Source organism: Microcaecilia unicolor, chromosome 5, assembly GCF_901765095.1.
Source record: "Microcaecilia unicolor chromosome 5, aMicUni1.1, whole genome shotgun sequence".
NCBI classification, from domain to species: domain Eukaryota; kingdom Metazoa; phylum Chordata; class Amphibia; order Gymnophiona; family Siphonopidae; genus Microcaecilia; species Microcaecilia unicolor.
Window position 1 is genome coordinate 269,615,678 of NC_044035.1, and position 13,757 is coordinate 269,629,434.

Below are 13,757 nucleotides of genomic sequence, written 5' to 3' on the forward strand. Positions count from 1 at the left end.
TAGTAACATAGTAAATGACGGCAGATAAAGACCTGAACGGTCCATCCAGTCTGCCCAACAAGATAAACTCATTTTACAGGGTGTGTGATATTTTAAATGTATACCCGAGTTTGATTTGTCCCTGCCTTTCTCAGGGCGCAGACCGTAAAAGTCTGCCCAGCACTGATACATAAATGTATCATGAAACACTGTCAACGCTACAAATTTTGCACAGTAGTAGTTTTGATTTAATATTTTTCCCAGTACAGGTTTATTAAAATTTGTTTTATTTGGAATATTTAGAAATGGTGCTTACTAGACATTTTAGATTTAATTCTAACACTTTAGCGTAGCCTTCAGTAAATGTTCTAGTCCCCTTTATGTACAATTAATACACATTTTTGCTTTCATTACTGGCAATCCATTGCACTCATTAACAGATATCTATATTAATCTTTTGTACACTTTCATTAGTACTGGATCTACTTTTTTATTTTTGAGGAATATTTAGTATTGATGGTCTTTCCAATGTATTCATTCATTTGCATAGATTTCTCTATTGTGCAATATTTTCAATGTGTAATTAAGTTCTGGAATTCGTTGCCAGAGAATGTAATAAAAGCAGTTAGCTTACTGGGGTTTAAAAAGGTTTGGATGACTTCCTAAAGGAAAAGTCCATAGACCATTATTAAAATGGGGAAAATCCACTGCTTATTTCTAGGATAAGCAGCATAAAATGTATTGTGCTTTTTGGGGATCTTGCCAGGTACTTGTAACCTGGATTGGCTACTGTTGGAAACAGGATGCTTGGCTTCATGGACCTTTGGTCTGGCCCAGTATGGCAATATTTATGTACTTATGACATGACATAGGTGTGGTTTACAAGATTCATCCCCAGAATCCCCTTCCAGACAGAAGTTCACTTTTATTCCTTGCATATGAGGAAAATACTTTGGAAAGAACATGGTGTCATAGTTTATTCTAGAAATAAATTTAGTTTTTCATTCTTCTGTTCAATAAGAAATATTTTAAATTGAGAAATTTTGAGTATCATTTTTCTTATATATTGCCTTTTAGGTTTTGTGAACCTCATTTCATTGGCTCAATCTGTTTTGAAGCTAGTAATAGTAATCACCAACTGGTGTAGACCAGGGGAGCTAATTACTTCTGCTCAGTAATCCAGGAAGTTTGTAGTTTGAATAAAACTTAAATTTGCGTACCTCTCATGAGGTAACCTTATTGAAAATTCCCATTTGATTTGATTTTAAAATTACATTCTAGAAACAAGCATTACAATACCACAAACCCTATAGATAAATTAAGAATGAAAAACTATTATACTCTAGAATGTGTAGATTTCATTTACTGTACATTCTTATCAGCTCCCTACTGATTTAGCTTGCATTGACATTCTTTGCCTTTCTGTCTTTCTATCTCTTTACTGTTCCCATTAGATCCTACTACTACCACCCCACCACCTACGGTACCAGAGCCTCACTCAACTGCTGGCATCACAGGCTTAGCAACAGCATTCAAAAACGTTCATGTTCCAGCATCAACTTTGGCAACTGTACAAGATGACTATTTGGGCACCGTTATTGGTAGTGCAGTGGGTGGGGCTCTCTTCATGATACTTGTTGTTATCTTGGCTGGTATTGTCTGCTATAGGAGAAAACGGACATTCCGTGGCGACTACTTCACAAAGAACTACATCCCGCCATCTGATATGCAGAAAGAGTCACAAATAGATGTTCTTCAACCAGAAGACCTTGATCCATATCCTGACAGTGTGAAAAAGGAAGTAAAGCATCCAGTAAACAATGTCATAGGATACAGAGAATACATAGAAGATGAAAAACCTGACTGGAACAATATAGACAGTTATAATCACAGGTACCAAGAACAATTTGGAAGACCTGTTGATTACTATGAAGGTAAAACAATGCCTGTGGGACTTAAGTACATCAGAGAGGACTGTTACGACGAAAATGAAGATGACTTAGTTTCACACCTAGATGGTTCAGTAATCTCCAGACGGGAATGGTACGTGTAGTGACAACTAAATGTTATGGACTTGAAGCTGCATTCTGTTTCATTCACTTTCATTGATCATTTTCGAATTTCCTTACCGTTCATAACGTTTTTTGGACAGATTAAGAAGCCCTTTTGAAGTTGATTTTTCAGAGTTAATCTTTTTTTTGTTTTGTACTTACAACTTGACCAAATGGGGACATCAGATCTTGGTTGAGTACATCCAAGCTGCTTTACAATGTTTAAAAATAAATTTAAAAATGCAGTACTACTGTTTCTCATTCAAAAAAATCATTTGCCTTTATCACTCTGTGGCATAGTGAACATGTAAAACATAAGTAGAGCAGGTGAATTTTTATAGTTTAGTTTTTCTCAGCTAGAAAACCCCAAAAGAAGCACTGTTGTGATTTAAAATTATTTCCCCAGGGCTGTACAGTTTCAAATACCTTTTGTTAAATAGGTACTCCTTGATTACAGTGAAATGAAAAACAGTGGTGCATAAATGTCTGATCTGACACATTCTTGAATTAGATTTTCTTGTCATGACTCATTAGAAGTAATTATTTTGATGCAGCATTTTGACTTATAAGCAGATTTGACTGACCTTTTTGTGCACAAGAATGAATACCTCTGCATTGTAATTATCCTTGCCATAATTTGGTCTGGGTTGTACTTTTTTATGGTTTCTTTGCACTGAAAACTGATTTAGATGGACGAGTATCCTGGAGTAGCATATAATAAACTTTCACAGTATGTCTCTAAGTGTTTGGTAAATGATATACATGATCTGTTTACACACGAGGTTCATATTTTTATGTTCTACCTTTCCAGTCCTTTCTAATTTCTATGGTACAGATTTATCATATTGATACTGTATTTTCTGATTAAAGAATGAATGTCTGTTATTTGTCTTCCTAATAGTCTGCCTTTATCCTTATTTTCAATGTATTTTTCTGGTCTGATATGACAATTTTCATATAGAGCTGATCAGACTTTGAAGTTTCAAAATTAATTTTGTTAGTAAACAAATCCAAGGGGGCAGGTTGCCAACCTGTCCACATTTATAAGCTTTTTCAAATTACCATGGGTAATATGGTTTGAAATCTGAGGGTGAATAGTAGCTATCCCTTATCAGGAAAGCACTTGCTGATTTGATCCATACTTTGGTACTTTACAGTCTGGCTTTTTGACATTTGGAGTGTTGGAAAGAACTTATGAATAGGAGTAATTCTGGTAGATACAGCTGAATATTTCCCAAGACGGTGCAAATCTCTTTGCTTACAAGAGAATGTAGCACATGGAATATCTTCAGATGTTCAGTCACTTACAAATATATGGGAATTTGGCATATGTGAAGTCTGTCCAATATCACCAAAATTCCCTTTAAAGCAGAAAAGGCAACAAACTTTGGGCTAGAAAAGATTTTTTGTCTTTTGTTGTATTGATCAGTTTGGAAATGTTAATTCTGCTAGAGAGTTAATAAGACTTATTAGGGATAACCGACTTAATGTTTGAAAATTCTTATGTAGTTGGCATTCTGAATGAGCCAGGTCCCTTGTGCAGTTGCTTATGTTATACTCTCTAAGATGTTTTGTGAAATCTCTTAATTAGGATCATCTTGGATGGACCTGTGTGGTGACAACTGTACAAACATTTAGATTTCAAGAATGGAAATAAACAAGGCATGCAGTAAACTTCTCATCATACAGTTTATAAACTGTCCTAATTGGAGTAATTTGGGTATTTATTCAATACCCATAATCACAAGTAAAAAAAAAAAAGAGTTGCAAATACCTTTATTGAGGTAAACATGTTTGTGACTAGCTTTCAAAAATTGTTTCGTTCATCAGGTCATATATAAGTAAGTTGTTGAATTACATCAGCTATTGTCTAACCAACAGCATACTTGTACACTGAGGCATCAGTCTTGTCACTTTGCTATGACCTGATGGAGGCTTTATAACTCAAAAAGGAGTCACAAATCTATGAAAAACTTCTCTCACAACTTGATTTTGTTTCTCTACATCTAAGACTCTATGGTATGGGTGTGCAGGCAGAAAATATTTACCTATTTTCATTTTTTTTGTGTTTTTTTTAATTTTGTTTTTTTTCTTTACATTTTAGTACACTTTAGTGCATATAAAAACTAAATAATGCAAACTAAAAATGTGTGTGTTAAACAAAAATACCATACAGTAACTATTTTACCTTATTCTAATATTACACACAAAAATTGAAACCAAATTTTTTGAGGGCAAAACTACAGTAAATATTGAATGATAAAGGATAGAGCTGTGGGGACTGTCTGTCCAAGTAGGTTGTCGTTTTAGTGTGAACTTAGTTTAGCTTCATATGCCACAACGCATCCTAGATGTGTGCAAGTATCTGTGACCACACATTCTTGCTTTTACTTCTGCTTTAAATCTTTGAGTAGACTATGGGGACATTTTTCTTGCCAAAATGTCCAAATCGGTATTTTCAAAACCTATTTTCCAGATGTTTTTCTATGCTGTTTTTCTGCAGTGTGTCCAAATCTCAAGGGGGTGTGTTAAAGGGTGGAATTTGGGTGTTCCTAGACTTGGGCCCATTTTATTAATGATTAGTCCACAAAAAAGTGCCCTAAATGACCAGATGATCCCTGGAGGAATAAAGGAATGACCTCCCTCCCCCCAAAGACGTAAAAGAAACAGTACATACCAGCCTCTATAGCAGCCTAGTCCTGTTAGTGCAGCAAGCAGGTCCTTGGAGTAGCCTAGTGGTCAGTGCTGTGCACTGTGGAGAAGGGGACCTAGGCCCATAATCCATTCTGTTACACTTGTAGTAGAAAGGGTCAGCCCTCCAAAGCCCACCAGAAACCTACTGTACCCACATATAGGTGACACCTGCAGGCATAAGGGCTATTGTAGTGGTGTACAGTTGAGTATAGTAGGTTTTTGGTGAGTTTTGGAGGGCTCACTACAATATAAGGGAGCAACGGTAGATGTGTACCTGGGAACTTTTAGTTGAAGTCCACGTCAGTGCCCCCTAGAATACTCCACTGCTCTGCTGGGATGTTGTGTGTGGCCAGTCTACTAAGAATGCTGGCTCCTCCTACATCCCAGTGACTTGATTTTGTGCGTCTTTTACTTGGACATTTTTTTTTCTAAAAATGGACCAAAAAGATAAGCACACAGAGCACAAAAACATCTAGCACATGGCCATTTTTTTGGGAAAAAAAAAGATAATACTTTTTGCTGTTTCGAAAATCACTATATTCGCTGTTCAGCTTCTGGATGTTTTGAGCAAAACATCCCAAAGTTGGTCTTGGATGTTATATCGAAAATGCCCCTGCATGGTTTTCATATTAGCTATGGTCTTTCCAGAAAAACCACAGTAAGAATATAATTTAATACATGGGGGGTGTAAGTCTATAAAATAGGTATTAACATTTACATGCCATATATGCACATAAATTATTAGAATACTAGCATATAAGTGCATGTTTGTGCACATACTTATTGTTTGTTTATTGTAATAAAAATCTTATATTACAATTCTACATAATTGTAAAAATAAAAATAAATACAATGTCATGATCATAGGTATAAATCCAGAAAATTAACAGAAAATACAAAAGTTCACAACAAATCGCACCACAAAGTTAAAAACTCATCAGATAACCAGATATACATTAGTCTCTCTACCATCCATGAAGCCTTCACCAAATGCTTGTTGGAAAAGAGTTGTTTTCAGCATCTTTTTAAAGGCAGGCATTGATCTGATTGCATGAATCTGCAGTGGCACTTCATTCCATAACTTTGATCCTGATACATAAAAATTCATTGATCTGTATTCCTCCAACCGGATCAATTGAAAGGATACATGTATGAATGCCAAAAATGCACCTAAGCGCTATTCTTTAAATACATTCGTCATCTTACGTACAAATGGGCAGAGTCTGAGTGGGGGTCGCAATTACGTACGTGCACGTGTATCTCCAGTAGTTAGGCGCATACGGTTTCACCAGCTAGCTTAAGTGCTTATGAATGCCTAGGGACATAGGCACATATAGATCTAGTTATGCCAGTATTCTATAAAGAAAAGTAGGTGCCACATAGGAACTCTTTCAGTGCATAAATACAGTTTGCACTATTGTAGAATTATCCCCTTTGGGTCCTATTTACTAAAGTGCATTAAAATGTTTAAGAGCTGAACTTAAACGGTAGTAACTGCAAATCTGCATCAACTACTGGGGCATTCCAAACATTATGCCATTCGGTTAACTCAGAAAAGTTCTTTACCGCGCACTAACTTGGTTACAGATAACTCAATGTATTTTGGTACATCTGTTCAGGTAGCGTTAGTTGCACCATGTATCTGCCACATTAAGGGGGTCTTTTACTAAAGGTTAGCTCGAGCTATCTGCAACAGGTCCCATTTTATTCCTATGGCCCTTCTGCATATAACTCAAGCTAATCTTTAGAAAAAGACCCCCTAAGTTAATACATGGTAACATCTTGAGCAATGTTCTGCTCTTTATCTGCTAAAATATTGCTTTCATAGCTGCAGTAGCAACTAACACAGCTTAGTAAATAGGCCCTTTTATTTTTTGATAACGTTTTTTTTTTTTCTAACTGTTCCGTAGCAAATTCCAGGTCAGCAGGGATGAAAACTGTTTAATGCTGATACATTATCTCAGACCGACAGGAATAAATGGTTTTTAGTAGCTGCAAAATGAATACTCTCCAACAATAGAAAAGCATTTTGTTTTAAGTAGTTTTTACTTTGAAAATTTGAGTTGAGAGAAGGTATTTAACCTGATAAATCACAAAGTAGGGTTTAGTTTCCATTTCCACAGTTTGATTATTTTTTTTTTCTATAGATGGCATGACTCATTTTACTTAATTGTAATTTTTGTATGTGTGCAGGGGCTAGAACAAGCAAAAACATTTTAAGGCTTTCATACTTTGTCAAACAGTATGCAGTATAAAAGAAGTCTGTTTTTAGGCTGCCCATTATGGGGGATGGCATGCAATGAATCAAAAATGCCAGTACTGTGGCGCCAGCTTTGCTTTCTGTTAGATGAGTTGTTCTAAAACAAAATCTGTCAGGTAATATTGATACTGAGAATAGTACTTAAAACTGTTTTGTACACAGAATATGTGCGCTAATAGTTGCTTTTTTTGCTTTGCTTAAGGCAGTGTTCTTTTAGACATTTGCTATTTGGCCACAAGGGAAGAAAAGCTTTGACTGACGCTGCCAACTGAAATAGGGTGGGAAGACACCACAGTGGCACTTTGGGCTGTAGCCAGAGGCAAGAAAATAATAATAATAAAATAAGCAGAGGGAAGGAAGAGCAGCTGCTGTTCTCCCGCCAGGAGTCTGGATGAACTTCATTTTGTTTTCTTCCACCTATGACCCTGCAGCAACATCTGAGAGTATTGCAGGCTGGTTGCAGTCCAACACAGGTGCTACCACCAAATAAGTTAGCAAGAGGTCTGAGCTTTTTACTGCAGTGCCACAAAATAACGGAAATTAACTGAGGGGCCCTTTTACAAAGCAACAGTAAGCCCACTGCAGGCTTACCATGCAGCAATCTGGAACCACCACTGGCCCAGCGCAGATGCCGGTGGTAGTTCCACCCCCAGGGCACGACATTTCCACAGGGGGGTTACCTGGTGGTAATTGGGCAGTGCCACGTGCTGGCCAGTTACCGCCAGGTTAGCATGGAAGCCCCACATGGCCACACAGTAAGTGCAATCGTACTGCGTGTCCATTTCGTTTTTTGGCCTTTTTACCCACTGTGATAAAAAGGACCTCAGTGCACGGCAAAAGCAACCACAACCAGGGCCCCTTTTACCGCAGCTTAGTAAAAGGGCCTCTGAATGCAGGCTCCACAAGTGAAAGCGGGTGTCTTTTTAGATGATGCTGGGGCCTCATAATGCCCCCATTCCCCTCTCCCTGTTTTGAGAACCAGTGCTTAACAGACCACTAGATGGCAAAGGAATACAACTTCAATTAAACTAATCTTGGAGTCAGCTTACATATACTGGACTTGTACAGGGTATCACAATAACCTTTTTAGTGACTAAATTGCAGAATTGGGCCATGATTTTTCATGCTACTCAAATTAATTTTTATGGCACTCCAATAATGAAACAAAGGGAGTCTTACTAAAACGCAGCAAAGTTTTGCACTTTCCACGTGGTACATGCAAGGCCTATGTGGCAACTGCTGGGGACACTTCCTGCATCTTCCCTTATACTTTAACAGCGTGGTAAAAAACAGTTTCTGTGCAGTTCAGTGTTGATAGTGGTAAATGTTATCCATATTGTCTTTGACAATGACAGCACGCTGTCATTGTAATGTGTTGAGTTATCGTGGCTATCTACTGTGCCCTCTCCAACCCCACCCCCCAGTATAGCCTTTTATTATTAGATTGTTGTGAACTGCTTAGTTTGCCTATACAGGATTAATTTGCGATATATCAAATACCTGTAAATAAATAAAATAAACTTGGTTCCAAAACCTGTTAAGTTCAAAAAGCTGGTTTCTGGATAAATGAACATTTAATTGTCAGAAATTCCAGTCAATATAAAAAAATTTTTTTTACCAAACATCCATATACTTTACACATCTTGGGCCAGATTCTATATAAAGTGCCTAAAAAATCCGTGAGGTAAATTTCTCCTAAGCGTATTCTATAAGCAGCACCTAGATTTATGCTCAATATATAGAATACGCTTAGTTGATATCCTAGCATCTAAAACTATGTGCCTCCATGTACTCCAATGAAAACGTTGCCTATTTCCCTGCCCACACCCCTTTTGAATTGCGTGCCTTAGAATTTAGGCGCAGTTCATTACAAAATACACTTGTGCATGTAAATTCTAATTATTACCAATTAGTGCTTATCACTCATTACATGCTGTTATCAACACTGATCAGCTTGTTAAGCCAATTAAGTTATGCACATCGTTATAGAATACGCCTAGATTTCAGCAAAGATCTCTAGGTGTGCTATACAGAATCCAGGGGCTTATGGCTATTTGTGAGGGTAGTGTGTTTTCAGTATTGATTCGTGTTTGTAAAAAAAAAAAAAAAAAAAATGTGTTGGAACTATGTTCTTCAATTGCTACTCAACAAAGGCTCCCTTTACAAAGCAGCACTACTGATTAGTGTTGTGCTGATTGCAAAGAAGCCCATTCAATTCCCATGGGCTTTTTCAAAATTTTCATACCGAGTATGCTAATCGGTAGCACCATTGGTATCCTAATTCCTTTTGCTAACTGCTTGATGTGCGTTAATAAAAAAAAGGTCCCAAAGTTCAGTAAAATCTGAATAGATATTTTCAAATTGTATGTTCTAGTTTGTATTGGAAAATATTTGGAGATGTTTGAGTCTACATTTTTGTATTTATAAATGAGAATTCAGGTTTTTTTTTTCTCAGATTCAAGTTGATTCACCTGGACCATAGACTTTGAATTTATCTTAGCAGTGCAAATGACAATTTTGAGCTGTATGCTAAATACAGTATCTGTATTTAGATTATATTCATACCCATACACTGTGATATGTCAAGTCTTTCAAAGAAATGACAGCTGCATTTTTCCATCTTTTTTAAGTATTGTCAATGGTATTGTATGACCGTTTCCTGAGACATGATTTTTAGTTGTGGCTTTGCCAGTGTGTGGTTTATTTTCAGTTGACCAAAGTTTCATCTTAAGTATAATCACATATGAAATAGAATGTCTGTATGCTTACAAGTAAACCCAAGTGAGACGTATTTTCCAGGACTTCAAAGTCACAAGTCCTAAACTTGCAATATTATCTTTGAAAGATAGCTTTATGTCTTAGGAGAAAATTATTGTGAACTCATTTTTCATATGGGATATTTTACTTGCGCTTCTTGTAAGTTTAGTATTTTGTAACAAATTCTGATTTCAGAAGTGAGTATTTGATATACTCTGAGTGTATTGCTTACCAACTTGAACAGTTTGGTAAACTATTAGAAGTTTAATTTGATTTAACACTTATATTATTGATTTCAAGTCTTTCAAGGTGTGTTGCAATGTTTCTTATGACATGTTTGCTGTAAATACAAATTGAATTGTAAACATGAATAGCTGTGTGAAATAAACATTTTTTTATTAAATTTGATTTTCCTAAAATGAAGATGTACATGAGTGAACTGAGCAGCTATAAGTTTACTTGCTTATTTTCATTACTGTATTCACACATCACATTTATTAGGATGCTTTCTTTTGCTTCCGCCCTGAGTTCATGATTTCTGTTAGGTTTCTCCATCAATGAGCAGGATTAAATCAAGCACAAAAATGAGTGAATAATCTGACAGAACAGCTATCCCAGAGGTCAGAACTAATATAAAGTCCTGAGCATATGCAGCCCTTTCTGTACACAGCAGTCCTGCTCAGTTTCCTAAGTTTTGATTTCTTTGCGCTCTGAATGGATGCTGAAACGAAGCTCTCCCAACAATTTTAATTGAAGGGTCTTCATTTTATACTACCATTGTTTTTGTTCATCATGTTTTAATTTCTTCATATTTCTTAAATTTAGAAAAAGGTATTTTTTTTCTTAGTACCTACTTGAAACCATGATTAATTCCTTCCCGTTTCATATTTATTTGATATGTCACCTATTAGAAAACTACTATCCACTTCCTCTATTATGAGGATTCAAAACTTTGCATTTTTTTTTCTTCAATCATAGAGACAAAAATCAACATTTTTGAAGCAAACAAATTTGGTTTCACTGCATCCTGGGGCATGGCATAAATCTTTTTCCTGTTCCCATCTCTGCCATAGCATGAACGTTAAATTCCCAGATCTTGAGGATTCTTGTAGAAGTTAGGTTCCAAGGTGTTTTTCTATTGAGCCTTTTCCCCATAAATGTAAAAGTACAATAGCTTGTTATATTTTGTAATAAAAGTCCAGGTAAGAAATAAATTAACAGATTAACAGAGATCGGTCTCTACGCATTGAACATGCCAGAAAAATCAAATTGTGGTTGCCATGCCACTTTATAGGCATTAAATACTTATCTAGAATTATTTTCTATCGGCAAGCAGGATTAAGTCTAGTATACAGGTGAGTATTGTCATTGTATATTGGCGCAGCTCTGCCAAATTACAGGACTTAGTGTAAAGGTCTGAACTTGTGCAGCTCTTCCCACATGCAACAATGGCCTCAATGCCTCAATTTTTTCCCACTCAGCTGAATGGGTATTAAACAAAAGTCCTCACGGTAATTTATTGTAAGAAATTACACAGTTACTTCTGCTTTTCATCAAAATATTTTTATTCTCTTTGTCATTGTCACCAAACTCAGGGTTAGACCCTGCTTGGTGTGTGACCGACAAATACAGAACTTTGACATACATTCCAAATGTTTAATTTGTTTGGTTGCAGACCAGAACCAGAGTAAATGCAAGCATTGTGCTAGATTTTCTCTTCAAGCCCACAAAGGTCACCCTAATCGCAGGTTCTGAAAAATCAGAGGAGAGGGCCCTCTGCACAGGCTGTAAACACATAATTCAATTTTCCATGGATCCACCCTCAACCTCCTGGCACAGGGAATTCAAAAATCCAGTTGTCCAAGAGGGCCACCAGATAACACCTAAATTAGTGTATGCTGCCTTGGAGGTTTCCGGGTCCTTAGTGCAGCAGCCTTCTGAGCTCTTAAAAAAAAAAAGCCTAAATGGAAGCTATCATCCTCAACACCTTCCAAAGTGCTTGAAAAACAAAAGCAATCATATTATAAACAGTCCAAGCACAAATGGATGGCCACCTCTTCTGTGGAACTTCCCAAGCTTGTGTCCAGCACAGACCGTACAGAGTCGGACAAAGCATAGGAGCTTTTCAGTGCAGATAGTGATATTCCAGCATAGACTTCATCACTTCCTCAGCATGTCTCTGTATAGCAGCTTCCTTCATAAATACTGTTGCAACTGACAGTAGATGATGAACTTTCCAGAATAGCTGCATTCATTCATACAAAAGATGTTTAATGAATTTGTTAAAGGGTATTTCCAGATATGCAGTACCAGAAACCCAGCGCGTTGCCATCTTATTCAACAGGCATTACTCCAAGGTATAAGAACATATGTTCAAGATCCTATAATAATCTTGCTATCTTTTTTTAGAGTCACTCTCCAAGATCCAATCTTTCTCAGACCACCCTAGAGGAGCTCTTAGAACTGTATTTTATTCATCCAGACTGTTTCAAAGCATTATTTTACAGGCATCCCTTCCAATTGCTCTCCTCCTTCAGTGAGAAATGAGTCTACTTATGAGGTCATCTTTTAAACCTGATTTGTCCAGTGAGTGATGAGAAAGGTACCTTTTCCACTGCAGCAAGAGGCTGAACCTGCGCAATATTTTCAACTTTCTGAATTGACCACTGTTGGAAACAGGATACTGGGCTTGATGGACCTTCAGTCTGTCCCAGTATGCCAATGCTTCTGTTCTTAGTTGCAGTTCTGTGCATGACTCCCTAAAGGGATTAGCAAGTCAGTATCTGGAAAATTCAGCTTACTACGCAGCCTGTCTCCAAAAGGTGAATCTGAAATATAAGGTCCAGCTGGGCCCAGGATTCAATAAGGTCTAGCTCTCAATCTTTCATTGTAGTACAGCAGCATTTTTTCCTGAAAAAATGCATGGCAGCCTGAAATAATAGCACAGAAGCTCTTCAGACTTATATGGTCCAGTACATGCACACAGTCTTTCAAAAAGTATAAACTTTTTCATCAAGGCTTTCGTCATGGTATACTAGCTGCATTGGAGGCTATCTTAGCAGAAGTGGATGAAAGAGGTACTGTTATATGAACAATTTGACATCTTTGAACATTTGTCCTGAGTTTCTACTTGTCTCCATTGCAGCCAGTCATCTAACTTGGTTGTGTGCACCTAAATTGAAGATGCCAATGCCAGACTGGCAGATACTTCTTGCATAGGGGATTTTTTTATTTGGAGATAAGGTGAAAGAAACAGTGAATATTATACAATAATTTATATAAGTACCTAAGTATTGCTATACTGGGAAAGACCAAAGGTCCATCAAACCCAGCATCCTGTTTCCAACAGTAGCCAATTCAGATCACAAATACCTGGCAAGATCCCCAAAAGTACAAAACATTTTATACTGCTTATCCCAGAAATAGTGGATTTTCCCCAAGTTCATTTAATAACGGTCTATGGACTTTTCCTTCAGGAAGCCGTCCGAACCTTTTTTAAACTCCGCTAAGCTAACCGCCTTTACCACATTCTCTGGCAACGAATTCCAGAGTTTAATTTCATGTTGAGTGAAGAAAAAGTTTCTCCAATTCGTTTTAAATTTACTACATTGTAGCTTCATCGCATGCCCCCTAGTCCTAGTATTTTTGGAAAGCGTGAACAGACGCTTCACATCTACCCATTCAACTCCACTCATTATTTTATAGACCTCTATCATATCTCCCCTCAGCCGCCTTTTCTCCAAGCAGAAGAGCCCTAGCTGCTTTAGCCTTTCCTCATAGGGAAGTCATCCCATCCCCTTTATCATTTTCGTCGCCCTTCTCTGCACCTTTTCTAAATTCCACTATCTTTTTTGAGATACAGCAACCAGAATTGAACACAGTATTCGAGGTGCGGTCGCACCATGGAGCGATACAAAAGCATTATAACATCCTCATTTTTGTTTTCCATTCCTTTCTTAATAATACCTAACATTCTATTTGCTTTCTTAGCTGCAGCAGCACACTGAGCAGAAAGG

The 13,757-nt window shown here is 37.1% G+C and overlaps 1 protein-coding gene across 4 annotated transcripts in view; it reads left to right on the forward strand.

Moving 5' to 3' along the window:
• The window catches only part of NECTIN3 (nectin cell adhesion molecule 3), a 231,461-nt gene that overhangs the window by 124,152 nt on the left and 93,552 nt on the right, over nucleotides 1-13,757 (forward strand). Inside the window, exon 6 of one of the 4 annotated variants that reach the window (XM_030204182.1) lies at nucleotides 1,434-4,674. The exons of the other annotated variants lie outside the window; for them this stretch is intronic. Within the exon in view, the coding sequence (XP_030060042.1) occupies nucleotides 1,434-2,032 (599 nt within the window). The 3' untranslated portion in view covers nucleotides 2,033-4,674. Of the gene's footprint in view, nucleotides 1-1,433; nucleotides 4,675-13,757 lie in introns of those variants that run through there. 4 annotated transcript variants of the gene reach the window in all.